We start from the raw sequence: 15,285 nt of genomic DNA, 5'->3' as shown, positions 1-15,285 counted from the left end.
TTAGCGTAATAACAAGAAATAGAATTACATATATAAAGTGATAGCAAGAAACAGAAGAAAATATATTGCTAAGAGAAAGAAACTATCACATCAGAAAAAGAATAAAGTGCTTAATTCTGGGAAGGAGAAGTATGAATGAGGTATGCCATTCTATACTGTTTACCACATATATATTGTTTCCATAATGAAGAACACTTTCAACAAATTTTATTTTAAGGATTACAGAGAAAGGCAAATCAGGTATTAAGGAAAACATAGCCAGTTTCAAAGAAACTAGGCATGCCTCCCCCCAAAACTGGGCAGTGTAAAATATTAATAGTAAAGTAAGTAAAATCCAAACCCTGAAATTATATGCTCAGACTTCCAACACTCCATGCTATCGAATGCCCCATCACTATAATACTGTTAATTTTAAAAAAGCATAGAGAAAATGATAATTTATGATAGTATCTCTCAAAATGAGGTTATACTTTGAAGGGTTCTCAATTCTTCAATAAAAATTTGTATACTTTTTCATTTTGATATTACTCTAACATACAATCTGAGCATATATTCAATTATCTAGATGACCATATGTATCAAATACTACCACTTGATTTCAGAGACCATATTGGTACTAGTACTACTTTAATTGCTACAGGCTATTAAAAACAGAAATAAAGCTAATCTACAAATGATGCATTACAATCAAATGACATACGACATAATATAGAAAGGAATGTTTCATAACAGAGAGCAGAGAAAGGTGGTGTTAGTACAGGTACACCGAACTCAAAACACCCTCAAAGAAGTCGGCATTATATTCATTCACATTGTGATGAAAAGTCTGGTTTAAAAAAAAAAAATCACATCAAATTCATTTTATTAATTTGAATTTTACATGTTCTACAATTCTGTAATTTAAAATTTGTTTCATAGTTGTAGTACAAATAAAATAGGTCCTCAGAGCCCAAGTCAAGTCAGCCATATATAACAACACTGTAATTTGGCCAGGTGTGGTGGCTCATGCCTGTAATCCTAGCACTTTGGGAGGCCAAAGCAGGAGGAATGCTTGAGCCCAGGAGTTCAGGACCAGCCTGGGCAACATAGTAAGACCCTGTCCCTACAATTTTTTTTTTAAGACAAGCGCAAAGTTAATCTCAATATAATTAGTGCATGCCTTCATTTGGGGAGGGGAAAAAAAAGATGAAAGCTTGGATACAACATTAACCATTCCATGAAGCTCTATGGTTCTATAAGGGCCTGGTAAGATTCTAAAAGGTATTAAAATTCTGGCTTTACATGTTTAGTAAAATCCCTAGCAGAACTTCAGCCAAGGAGCAAATGTGGGATACTCTTGTCTGTATCCACGTTGCTGAGTGCTTACTGAAGGAAAAAAAATCAAAGACTATGCATAATTTACAAAAGAGAAAACAGAGGCATAGACAAGTTCCACAATTTACCCAAGGATACATAGCTAGTAAGTGGCAGAGAAAGGATGCTAACTCAAAGGATGTGGCTCGAGAACGTATGCTCTTATCAAAGTATGCAGTCTTCTCTACTGCAATATCCCACATGTACCATCAACTCAACTAGCCCATAACAGAACCCATCAATTCCCTACATTTCTCATTTTCTTGTCAATGAGATGGCCAAGTAAACGATTTACATGTACAAATATATGTGCTTCTCAAACTTACCCTTTGAATTAGGCACTATTAGTAACCTTATTTTTCAGGAAGAAACTGGGATCCTCAACTGCTCATACTAGAAACCTGGGTACCATCCTTTCTTCTACTTCTCCTCAGATATCCAAATCATCACCAATCTTACCTCCTAAATAGCTCTCAAATTTGATCTCTTCTATTCATTTCTACTACCACAGGTTTTCTCTCTCTAGTAAATTAATAAAATAGCATGTTAACTAGATTCTCAGAATCCAATCTTGCCTTCCCCCAATTCTATGTTCACACTATTTCACAGCAGTCTTGAAAAATACCCCTATATGGAGAAATAAGCAAATGTGGGAAAACGTTAATAATGAATGAATACAGATGAAGGGTATGATGGCAGTTGTCATGTTCTTTGGCCATCTCCGAAAGTTTTTTCCCAAAATAAGTTTTTTTAATCTGTTTTTTAAAGAAATATGGCCCACAAGACCCTTACATGTTTTAGCCTCTGAATTACTCTGTAGCATCATCTCTTATCTTTCCCATTTAGTCTAAAATACAGTAACTTTTTTCATTTCCTCCGATTTTCCTCACATAAATCACTATCTCAGAGAAGGCTTCTATTTAGCTCCCAAATCTTTTTTTTTTGGAATAATAGTTAACATTTATTACTTATTAACATTTATTGATCACTGTGCCAAGTAAACGACTTACATGTACAAATATATGTGCTTCTTAAACTTACCCTTTGAATTAGGCACTATTAATAACTTTGTCAGGAAGAAACTGGGATCCTCATCTAAGACGAATTAAATAACCTACCCAAGATTTTCGAGTGGCCAAGATGGGAATCAAACTCACAGCCTCCAAATCGTAAGTGGGTATCCCTCTTCTGTTCCCACTGAACACTGTGCTTCTGTATCACATCCTACCACACTGCACTGTAATCATTTCCTTTCCTGTCTTTTCTCATCTTCTTGAAGATACTGAGTCTACTCTCTTCACTTCTTAAGGCCTGGCACAGAGTAACCATGAAGTTACTTAATGAAGTGTACCACATTAAACATTCCTTCTCCATGTAGCTGTTCTTAGTTAACTAAATGAAACATACCTAAAACAAAGGTTGTTGGTGTTTTGTAATAGCAGGCAAAGTGTAAAACTCATGTGCAAACACACACAAAATGTTATCCGAAACCCTAAAGTATGTAAAGTTGCCCTAGTAGGACTGTAAGTCCATACAAAATGACCAAAGCAAAAGAGGACTTGGTTATCTTAGTTATGTTTCCTTAACTAGATTGTAACTCCTGAAAACCAGGCTACTAAGATTTCTCCAGAGAACCTATCACCAAGGCCTTTAACAAAGATAGTGCTCAATATATTTCTATTTCTCTCTGATTTCTCATTAACTTCTACACATTTAATCAAACGGTTTGATCATTTCTTCCTTTGAAATCTGTCTCCCATCAGTGTTTTCTTTGTAGTCCCACTACCATGGCTCAGGGATTTATTGCCCTGAACGTCAAGTGATGTAACAGACCAACCAATAAATCTTGGATACCTTTTTTTTTTTTTTTTTTTTATTAAGACACAGTCTCGCTGTGTCACCCAGGCTGGAGTGCAGTGGCGTGAACTCGGCTCACTGCAAGCTCTGCCTCCCGGGTTCACACCATTCTCCTGCCTCAGCCTCCAGAGTAGCTGGGACTACAAGCGCCCGCCACCACGCCCGGCTAATTTTTTGTATTTTTTTTTTTTTTTTTTTTAGTAGAGACGGGGTTTTACTGTGTTGGCCAGGATGGTCTCGATCTCCTGACTTAGTGATCCGCCCCCCTCGGCCTCCCAAAGTGCTGGGATTACAGGCATGAGCCACCGCACCCGGCCTTGGATACCATTTTCAAATGATCAGAGTAATATTCTTTACCGTTGCTCAAAAATGTGCTATGGTTAACAGTTAACTGTTACAGAACAATCACTGTTTCATCCATTTTCTACAGAGCCCAAAGGATTCCATACTTCATGAGGCTAAAGGAAAGTGATAGGCAGCTGAGAATGAGGGTATTTCAGCTCACCTATCCCTACTCCAACTCTAGTTCTAGTACACGAACTTGCGGGTACAAATCCATTAAACATACACGTCATGGTCAAAAACAATAACCTGGCCAGGTGTGGTAGCACCTATAATCCCAGCTACTTGGGAAAAATGCGGGAAGACTGCTTAAGCCCAGAAATTCAAGCCAGACTGGGCAACAAGGCAAGACCTTATCTCAAAAAAGGAGAGGAAAAAAAAAGACCTATGGAATAAAATCAGTTTGGGCACAGTTGCTCACACCTGTAATCCCAGCACTTTGGGAGGCCAAGGCAGGTGGATCACTTGAGGGCAGGAGTTTGAGACCAGCCTGGCCAGCATGGCAAAACCCCATCTCTACTAAAAATACAAAAAAAAAAAAAAGGCAGCTAGGTGTGGTGGCTTGCACCTGTAGTCCCAGCTACTTAGGAGGCTGAGGCATGAAAATCACTTGAACCCTCCCTGCAGGTGGAGGCTGCAGTGAGCCAAGATCACACCACCACACTCCAGCCTGGTCAACAAAGTGAGGCTGTCTCGGTTTGTTGGGCGGGCGGGGGGAATAAAAATCAAAGTGCTTTGGCTCAAGATTTAAGAACCCATACGATGCCATCATCACCTCATATGACTTTCCAACTATATCTGCTATTATGGCCCCATGAGAGGACGCTGTTCAATTCAAACTAATTTATTTATTGAGATATCCTTTTTCAAATCTCCAATTTTTCTTTACCTAAAACACATTCCCCACTTCTACTGAGAAAATCCTATATTCCCTCAAAAATATAGCTTTCCCTAAAATATTTCCACTTTTTTTTCCAAATTCTAGAAACATGTACTATCAGGACCATTAGCAATTACTCAATTATTTGCCTTATGACATAGCTTCTTTTATAATGTTAAATATTCATGTGAATCTTTTATAACTAATAAATCACGACAAGTTTCTGCCTGATATGTACATGGGGAAAGAAGCTTCTCTGAAGGCAAAGATGACTTTTTTCTCTTTGAGACGGAATCTCACTCTGCCGCCCAGGCTGGAGTGCAGTGGTGCCATCTCAACTCACTGTAACCTGTACCTCCCAGGCTCAAGAGACCCTCCTGCCTCAGCCTCCCGAGTAGATGGGACCATAGGTGAGTGCCACCATGCCCAGGTAACTGTTTTTGTACTTTTGGTAGAGATGAGGTTTCGCCATGATGCCCAGGCCGGTCTCAAACTCCTGAGTTCTGGCAATCCACCAGTCTCGGCCTCTCAAAAGTACTGGGATTATAGGTGTGAGCCACTGCACCCACCAAGGGCTTCTTTGTATTTGCCACACAACTGAAAACACTTCTTCAAACATAGTAAACATTCAATAATTATTTAATAAATGTCACTGGGCACAGCGGCTCACACCTCTAATCCCAGCACTTTAGGAGGCCAAGGTAGGAGGATCACTTGAGGCCAGGAGTTCAAGATCAGCCTCGGCAACAAAGAGAGACCCCCATTTTTAGAAAACATAAAAAAAAAATTAGCAGGAATGGTAGCGCATGCCTGTAGTCACAGCCACTCGAGAGGCTAGGGAGGAGGATTGCTTAAGCAGGAGCTCGAGAATACAGTAAGCTAGGATTACTGCACTTCAGCCTGAGCGACAGAATAAGATCCTGTCTCTTAAAAAAAAAAAGAAAAAAAATTCTAAATAAATCAGAAAGGCAGTAATCTGATTAAAAGATCATCTGGTTACATGCAGCAGCAAGAGTAAAGTTGTACAAACAGGCTAGCTATGCATGGGGAAAAAATAAAATTTAATCAGTGTACATTTTAGGGCGTCCTCTGTATGATTATTATGAGTATTAATGATTATGATTATTAATATGATTATTACTAAATTGTCTACTACTTATGTTTGACAAATTTTAGCAATCAAGTATGTTTTTCTCTAAGAGTTTTAAAATCTGAAAAGACAAGCAAAAAGAAATTTGTGCTAAAATATATTGCTAACAAGAAAGTCAGTCATTATAGTAATAAAAAGGATATCAGCTTTAGCAAAGTCTCTTATCCCACACTGAGGTAATCCTGGTGTGTTCTGCATGTAGAAATCCAAGTAAAACCAATGGGCAAGTTCAATCTGAAAACACACTCGGATTGCATTGTCTCTTTCCTCGCTGGGAATATGCAAAATAAATCGGCTGTCAAAAACAAAACACATACAAAAATTACATTTACAAACTATAACGATTTATCTTAAGCTATTTAAGTGCTTCATACCTGACCCACCAACTGAGAAAAGGGACCAAGAGCAGTACTGTTCAAGGAAGCAATTAATATTTGAGAGAAATACTATAGGGAAGATGAGTCTTAGAGAGGAGACACCACATGTATCTCACTTTTAATACAGTTTGTTCTGAGCCTGTGTACCCTCTGTTCACAAGTACAGAGATCAGCTTAAGAGCTCACTAACAACAAAAGTGAGCAAGAAAACCTCCACTTCCTCCCATGTCTGGCAACATTTCCAAGAATACAGGTAAATATATTCATACAATTTTAAAATGTTTGCTATTACATAATCTTCACATACAAAATATTACCAAGAAATATTGGAAACCAATATTCTGTTGCTGATTAATATACTAGACTTCCCAAAGAGCCTCACCTGCACAGCCTCAGTTCAAACTTTCAAATATACTCACTTTTCAAAACCCTAAATTGTCTTTTCCATGTACATTGGGGAAAGGAAAGACATATTTCTTTTACATATAAATATACATTTATATTAATATACACTAATATTGCATGTACACATATGTAATTAGGATAATGAACCCCTTTATTATGAAACATACAAGTTAAAATTCATCAATCTAAGTGAATGTTGTAATTCAGAGCAGTCATTAAGCAGCTATCACTTATTTTTTCCAATGTTAAGCATTTTTGGTAATCCTTTTTCCCAGTAACCATTAGAGACAGATTCAAGTCCACTGGTTTTTAGAGTCATTTTTAAAAATTAAAAATAGTACCACCCAGTTTGATCACTTGTTTAATCACTATCATAGTAAATAATTCTTGGCTGTTTCCAAGTTTCAAATAAGCATAAGAATACTCTTCTCCAATTACAAGAGGACCTTCTCAACAAAGGAATTTAAAAATTAGCCAGATATGGTGGCATGCATCTGTAGTCCTAGCTACTTGGGAGGCTAAGGCAGGAGGATCACTTCAGCCAAGGTGTTCAAGGCTGCAGTGGGCTATGATCATGTCACTACACTCCAGCATGGGGGACGAGACACTGTCTCAAATATATATATATATATATATATATATATATATATATTTTTTTTTTAATTAAGAAATAAAAACAACACTGCAACACTGGAGTAGCAAAAGGCATTTTAATCAGGTTTTTAGAGATTGCAATTTGGGAGACACAAGTCTAGCAAGCAGCTAAATCATGTTGCATTCAGGCAAGGTTAGGCAGAGCTTTTAAGGGCTACTGTAAATTTACGTATCTGGAAGGTTTTAGCACAGTCCATGATAAATGATGGCTGGTTGTCAGCTCAGGATGTCTCTAGTCAATGATCAATATAGTTGGGTATGGTTATCTCTCCAGGCGGTTGATAGGCCCAGTATATACAACTCAAGTCAAATGCAGCTAGTTTTACACTTTGGCCCAGTTCAGCAGGTGAAACTCCATCTAGATGTGTATGTGACTAGGATCCAACTCCTTATGCCCTCCTGGCTCCTTTTTGGATATTCTGACATAATCATCTCCATTGTGAATTTTCTTTTCACAATTCAGATCCATCAGTTTCATTTTGGATTTTTTTTCCCCACAATTCAGATTCACCAGTTTCATCTTTAAGACTTCTAGTCTTCTGATCTGTTCTAGTCTGGATCAGCTGTCCTCTACACCTGGTACACATCTGTCAACTCTACACTGCCCTTTCACAAGCATCCTATAGTTCCCTGTGCCTTTATCCCACAGAGGTCATGTGTCTTGTCTTTTTGTTTTCACCCTCCTTAATTCACTTCCTTGTTTTCATGAAGTAATCCTCACATATCCTGTGAAGGAAGGATGCAAAGGGGAGGTAAATACTATATTTTAAGATACTACACATCTAAAATGTCTTTATCCTCATGCTTGATAATTTGGGTAAAGAATTCTAAGTTGGAAATGATTTTCTTTCAGAATTTTCAAAAGTGTTCTCTCATTCCAACTTGCAATTTTGATATTGAGAAGATTGAAGCCATTCAGATTTTTTTCTTTTTACTTCTAATTTGTGCCAAGGACAAAAGCCATTCAGATTCTTAATGTTTTGTATATGATCTTTTTTTTTCCCCAGTCTGGATGCTTCTAATATCTTCCTTCCATCCCCAGTGTTGTGAAATTTTGCAGTGTCTATTTTTGATCCACTACACTGTCATTCCATAGACTATACGTACTTGGAAACTCATATCCTTCAGTGCTGAAAGGTCTCGTAAGTCAATCCTACTGTGAGTCTTTATGTTTCTATACTGCCTTGCCAGGCATGGTAGTACATGCCTGAAATTCCAGCTACTAAAGCCAAGGAGTTCAAATTCAGCCTGGTCAACAATGTGAGACCCCGTCTCTATTTTTTTTAAAAAATACCCCCCATATCAATTACATTAATTTTGCTTTTCATTTTTCCCAGTTCTCCTCAGCCCGCTCTGTTGAAATGCTGAAATTTTAACTGTCAGAGGCAACCGTAATATTGCCTTAGGGACTTGTGGGGAAGGGGAGGGGAATTATTCAGCGTAGTGTTTTAACTTTCAGAACCAAGTAATCTATTTTCTCTATGTAAGAAATGTGTTTGTCTTACTTGAAGAGAAACCCAGACTTCATCAGTTTTTGATAACATCTTGGTTTCTGAAGGAACTTCAATCTGTAATTGGCATTCAGAATGCCCTTGACATGGCAGTCTGTGTGATGGCATTTAAGACCTGTGAAATCCTTGAGCCCAACTTGATTAATCAACACTGACAACCACCACCTTTATCCTTTAAAGTCTGCTTTATCTGTATTTTAAAAAATGAAAAACCCTCAAGTGTAAGAGCCAGCTTCCTATCTACTCACATAAAGGAGAAGCGTATTAATGAATAAACCTCCCAAATGTCTCATTATTAATATAAAAAGGCATCCAAAAATCACCTACCATCTAAGGAAAATGTGAAGCATGACAAGAAAGTTTTTTAACTGATGCTGAAGAAAACATAATTGAGGAACCAGAAGAAAACAGGAGTGAGGGTTGAAAGATGGAATTATTATCCTAAAAGAAATTTAAAAGAGTATTCCTTTTTCAGAGCAACTGTATTTTTCTTTAAATGTACAGTAACTAAGTAAGAGCCCTCGGGGGGAAAAAAACTATTATTACTATAACCAACAGAAGCAGTGGAAGGCAGTATTAAGGATATCACCTAGACACTGGTACTCAAAATATGGACGCTAGACCATGTGGGAACTAAGTGTGAAAACAGAAACAGGTATTTTAGACATTAAAGGACTCAGTTTACTTCCTAATGAACCCCCTCAAAGAAATTAACTTAAAATGCACACAAGCAAAACAAGAATGAAAACCAAGAAAGGATAAAACATGATATTCAAGAAAGATTAAGTACCATCTCAGAGAGTTGTGAAAGTGAATTCTAGTATTCTAGTTGCTAGGCAAGTCTGAGGAGGAACGAGTCCAGACTGGATTAGGAGGATGGAGGTCCCCAAGAGCGCAGTCTAAAGGGAAAAAAGGATTCTGTCGAAAGTATGATTGAGGATAAAATAAGGAAGCGGATGAGAAGGGTTGAAAAAAGCAGCTAGAAACTTTGGACATATTAGAGAGGAGTACATGTACAACAGAATCATAGTGCAAATGTGAAGCAAAAACACCAAAGTTAGAACAGAAAGCCAACTGTCCCCTCCGCTCAAAAAAATGGATTTCAAGAATAGCCAGAAGGGGCCTGGCATGGTGGCTCCCGCCTGTAATCCCAGCACTTTGGGAGGCCAAGGCAGGCAGATCACCTGAGGTCAGGAGTTCAAGACCAGCCTGGCTAACACATGGTGAAACCCCGTCTCCACTAAAAATATAAAAAATGGTGTGGTGGAGGGTGCCTGTAATCCCAGCTACTCGGGAGGATGAGGCAGGAGAATCGCTTGAACCCAGGAGACACGGGTTGCAGTGAGCTGAGACCACATCATTGCCTCCAGCCTGGGCAAACGAGCAAGACTCTGTCTCAAAAACAAATAAACAAAAAGGCTAGAAGGAATCAAGCAATAGTAACAAAAGCATATATTTCTTTCCCCAAAGAAAAAACTAAATGGTACCATCATTTTGACCAATTTGTAGGATATAAGAACGGAGAATTCATTCAGATATTCTGCAAGACACTTACAAAGGGCTCCTGACTATGCCCCGATGGAAAAGAAACTAGCCACTGAAGACTTGCCTCTACTGTAAAAACTACATATCTATTTACACTGTATCATTATTGTTCAGCTTTTACAATCAACAAATAGCACAAAATATAACAGACGTAAATTTACAAAATAGAATATAAATATTATCAATCCTAATTTTTTTCAAGTTAATCTGCATAGAAGCTGAGGGAATGGGCAAGAAAAAATGAGGCACTAATCATCTCACCATATCAGAGACTCAAGAAATACTGTAAGTTCGTAAAACAAATATAATTTTAAGTATATTAAAGTCACAAAGGGGCCAGCATGGTAGTTCACACCTGTAATCTCAACACTTTGGGAGGTTGAGGCAGCAGGATTGCTTGAGGCTACAAGTACATTTGAGACCAGGCTGGGCAAAGATCCCATCTCTACCAAAAAAAAATGTATTTAATACCTGGGCATGGTAGTACATGCCTATAGTCCTAGCTACTCAGGAGGCTGAGCCAAGTGGATAGCTTGAGTCCAGGAGTTGGAAGTTGCAGTGAGCTATGATCATGCCTGGGCAATGGTGCAAGACCCTGTCTCTAAAAAAAAAATAAAGTCACAAAGGTAAACAATGGAACAATTTAAAATACTGATAGAGACATACTGGAAGTAGGATGGGGGCAATAGTGGGTGTGGTAAACTGAACTCTAGTATCTACGAAATTGAACCAAATCCTCAATTCAATATAGAAAGTTGATAAAACAAAAAACTGGCACAAGTATATTTTAAAATATGAGGTATCCACCAGAAGAACTCAAAACAAAACAAGTAAAAGTCAATGCCTCAACAGGAATAGAAAAGGGTAGGGTAAGAAACTAAGACTGTTGCCTGTCATTTATAAATATGTCTGTACTCTAATTTTCAAAACCATGTACATGATTACATATTTTTAATAGTAAAAAGTTGACAAGTTTATAAGAGCTGATGTACGAAAATTAAACAGTTAATGCGTTCATTCTGTGAATGCTTTTGATCTGTTTTAAAGGTTCAAAAGTACGTGTACATATGTGTATGTATGCGTATATAGTAATAGCTGAAATAAAATGCTTTCCATTACAATTTGTTACGGAAAAAACTGCATCACACGAAATGTTATTTTCTCAGTGTTCCTACAAACAGGACATTAGCACAAGGATTGCAATTAGTAGAAAAATGTTCCGGTTGAATTCAACACTAACATGGCTAGCTGAAGATGAGCACAAATTATTTAATTAACCTATGCTATCACCAAAATAGCAGCAACACTAGTTGCCAGAAAATACCTTTCTCCTTTTAACACTAGTGTGGCCTTACTATACCCAACTCTTAAAAAGGGCTTTAAAAAAATTCTAAGATTTGAATCAACCAACTTTTCAGTTTCTACTTTAAAACCTTGCTTTTCAATTCTTTAATAAGCTAGTTTAAACAGTATTGAAAAACTCTGTATTTGAGTTTTAATATCAAAAATCATGGTTCATCAAAAACAAGTATCACCATAAAATGCTGCAGATTCACCTTTACACATACATTTTAAATTATAAAGCATTTTTTGTTCACTAGAATATTTTAAGACCAAACTCTTCCCTTCCTCTCCTCTAATTCTACTCCACTCAGAAAGTAACCAGTGTTATTAGTTTGGCGCATATTCTTTCGGCATACGAATACATATACCCCTTCCCCACCCACACACACACTTAAAAATTTGTTTTCACAAAAGGCACCAAGGGACTAAATAAGTATTTCACTCAGTATACTGTGTACATCTTTTCAACACACAAATATTTTCCCTCAGTTTACTGTGTGCTAATTGCCTGAGGAACTTAGAATGGCTGCACAATATTCCAATAAATAGAATGTTACATACTAAAGCATCAGCCTTAGGTTATGAGCAGTCTAAAGGTTACAAAGTCACATTTTGAAAATTTAAGTCTGCTGCTCTCCACATCAAAAGGCAAGATTTAACAGAAACATGTAATTTATCAAAAAACAAAGTAACACAAAAGAAAACTTCCTATATACACTAATAATAAGCAACAGACTTGGGGCAAAAAATGAAGGGAGTAAAAACAAGCACCTAGATTGAATTCATAAATCAAGACGTACATAAAAGAGAGCAAAGAAGTTCAGAAAAATTAACCTCAAATTAAGCTTTATTTTTACAGAAGTTTACCAAATTCTAAGTGTAAAAAAAAAGTTTTAGTCTACAATGAAAAGCTTGAATCAGTAACATTAAAAATCTTTCAATTAATCAAAGCTATAAATATTAACTTGAAAATGGCATTTATTTTAAAATCTGAAGTTTTGAGAAATGTTTATTTGGTTTCATTATTACAGCCAGCCCTAATTTTTAAATATATCATATCCTTATTTATACAGCCAAAAACAGTAACTGCAAAAAGAAATTTCTTGAAAGGAAAAAAATGTTACTCCACTCAAAAATATTTGTTTAACAGCTTAAATACACTCACTGGAAAACCAACTATCTTTAACACTTGACAGGTGCTTAACATTGTTTACAAAATACAACGTAATTATTTTGTGAATAGGTTCCATACATAAAATCGTTAACAGCTGACATCACTTATTTAAATGATGTAATCCTAGATAATATGCAAATTAACCCCAATACTAGAAGGAAGACTAGCTCTGATGTCTGTAAAATGTTTAAGATTACCACATCTTTTTCTAAATCAACTCTTAACCCTATTAACACACAGCTAGTTACTGATCACCTTTCTAAATACTTATCTTCAATTTTTTTCTAACTATAAAATGCATAAAAAATATTGGAAACAAAAAATAAAGATCACAATCTCATAATCCCACTATTGGTTGATGTGCGTCTAGTCATTTACCCACATACACATATCAAATTCAGTTTCTTTTTCCTTTTTTTTTTTTTTATTTGGGACAAGAAACTAAGTGCCTTTTCAGTGGTTCATTTGAATCTACCATACTTCAAAAATTATAAATCTACCATCACCAAAGAAGTACAACGCCATTTGTATTAGTTGCAAAATTAGGCTATTTACTTTTCTGTATGTACTTTCGTGAGGTTTAAAACGTTAGGCTTATTACTTCTCCTTGGTATGAGAGAAAAAGCACAGGCACTGGAAAGAAAAAGGAATAGGTGTGAAATCTTGATTTTGTGAATTAGGATGAATGTGACCTTATGTAAATTACAAAGTTCCTGAATCTGTTTGCGCAGATGAAAATGGAAATATACTAACTGCACCTACCAAACACGGCTGACTGAGGATTAAATAAAACAATACATGTAAAGGTAGTGCCTGGTGCACAGCAGAAACTCCAGGCCGGGCGCGGTGGCTCACGCCTGTAATCCCAGCACTTTGGGAGGCCGAGGCGGGTGGATCACGAGGTCAGAAGTTCGAGACCAGCACGGCCAAGATGGTGAAATCCCGTCTCTACCAAAAATACAAAAATTAGCCGGGTGTGGTGGCGGGTGCCTGTAATCCCAGCTGCTAGGGAGGCTGAGGCAGAGACTCGTTTGAATCCGGAAGGCAGAGGTTGCAGTGAGCCAAGACCGCACCACTGCACACCAGCCTGGGCAAAAGAAAGAGGCTCCGTCTCAAAAAAAAAAACAAAAAAACAAAAAACCAAAAACTCCACAAACACCAGTTCTTTACTTTCCATTTAAAAAAACTGCATGAAGGAAATACAACTACTAAAAGCCTGCCTTTTAAAACATAAACACAGTAACTGTGAACGAAAAGGTGTTATCACTTGTAATCACAATCCACACACACTTGGCGACAACTCCGGGTATCACTGCACCCCAAATTTTACCTTCGGAAAATAAGTATTTTTAAGTATCCTACACGTGTTTGGCTATCTGAAATCAGAGTTGACAAGGGGGAAGAATGCAGAAAATTTCTCATGTGAAGTATACATCCTGAGTTAAAACCCCGCGGTTGAGAATTTCCTTTAAAATAGGATAATTAAGGATAAAAAGAAAAGCAGCGCTACACTTTTTCCCTCTCTCCCCCAAAGACAAGTCCAGGGATGAGAAAAAAAAGTAATTCCTTACAGGAATTTACAGAGAACGCCACGGACAAATAACACGCAGGCGTCAGAATAAGTCCGAAAATTTGCTCCTTGCGCAGGTCCGCGTACCTGGGATCCTAAGCCTTAAATTACTACCCTGGGGGTCTTCCTTCAGAATCGGGGAATGAGACACAGGGAGGAGGGGGTGCACGGCGTGGAAAAGTCACAGAGGCAGAAAAAACAATGGGAGAGGGAGGCGGCGGCGGCGGCAAAACGCTAAGACCCAGGCTCCGGCGAAGCGGCTACGCCTGCGGGAAAGCAAAATAGTTGAGTAACTTAAAAAATGAGGAAATTCCGGGTGTTCTGCGGGGAAGGACGGAGGGCCTTGAGAAACAGGGAGGCTGCGGCGGAAAGAGGGGCGGTGTCGTCGGAGAGCAGGGTGGACGATGGAAAGCGAGCAGCGGCGGGAGCGGAAAGCGAGGACATGGACGTGGGCGGGGAAGAAGACCCACAGGCCTCTGGGGGTCGGCGAAACTGAGAAAACCCGACGGGGGCGAAAGGGGGTCGGGTAGCGCGGTACCTGCAGAGATCGTCCAGGACGCTGCCGGGAATCTCCACCCGTTTGGTCTCCATGATGAGGACCCACAGCAGGAACAGTGCATCCCGGCTCCGCGCGGCCGGGGACTGACAGTACGGCACTAGGACTCCGGCTCGCCGGAGAGCTGGCAGCCGAGGAAGCCGCGGCAGAGACGACTCCAACGGAGACGAGAAGAGGAAGGGGCGGGACCCGCTCACTTCCGTCCCGCTCCCTCAGCCTTGGACCCCAAGACTGGGCCAAGGCTCGGGGCGGAGCCCCCGGAGTCACGCCCCTGCTCGCTTGAAAGGCCCAATGGGAAGCTGAAGAATTGGGACTCTAAGCACTCTAAGCCAATGAGACGTTTGTTTATTGGTCTGCTACTTCCAATCCGTCTTCAAGCTGCTCAGTTGCTACTCAGAAAACCAACTTCCCGCCGCCTTTGGGGTGGCTACACGCATGCGCACCATGCCTCCTGCGCGCTTCTGGGAAGTTTAGAGGGGTCGGGGCTTAGGTGTAGACCCCGAGACACATATCCGGGACTTTGGCATGTTGTGCAGGACCTCGCGGTGACTGAGCTCTTTCCTCTGC

General features: G+C 38.8%; 1 protein-coding gene across 2 annotated transcripts in view; it reads right to left on the bottom strand.

Annotated features, from left to right (window-relative positions):
• The window catches only part of DCP2 (decapping mRNA 2), a 44,100-nt gene extending 29,105 nt beyond the window's left edge, over positions 1 to 14,995 (bottom strand). Inside the window, exons 1-2 of one of the 2 annotated variants that reach the window (XM_003826731.4) lie at positions 14,701 to 14,995; positions 5,726 to 5,877 (exon numbers count right to left, since the gene is read on the bottom strand). In XM_003826731.4, the coding sequence (XP_003826779.1) occupies positions 5,726 to 5,877; positions 14,701 to 14,753 (205 nt within the window). In that variant the 5' untranslated portion in view covers positions 14,754 to 14,995. The remainder of the gene's footprint in view (positions 1 to 5,725; positions 5,878 to 14,700) is intronic. The other variant, XM_034960340.4, reaches the window with a different exon arrangement.
• Positions 14,996 to 15,285: the final 290 nt, after the last annotated feature.

This window comes from Pan paniscus, chromosome 4 (assembly GCF_029289425.2).
Source record: "Pan paniscus chromosome 4, NHGRI_mPanPan1-v2.0_pri, whole genome shotgun sequence".
Lineage (NCBI taxonomy): Eukaryota > Metazoa > Chordata > Mammalia > Primates > Hominidae > Pan > Pan paniscus.
Note: the sequence above shows the minus strand (reverse complement) of the source record. Positions and strands in the feature narration are given on the sequence as shown.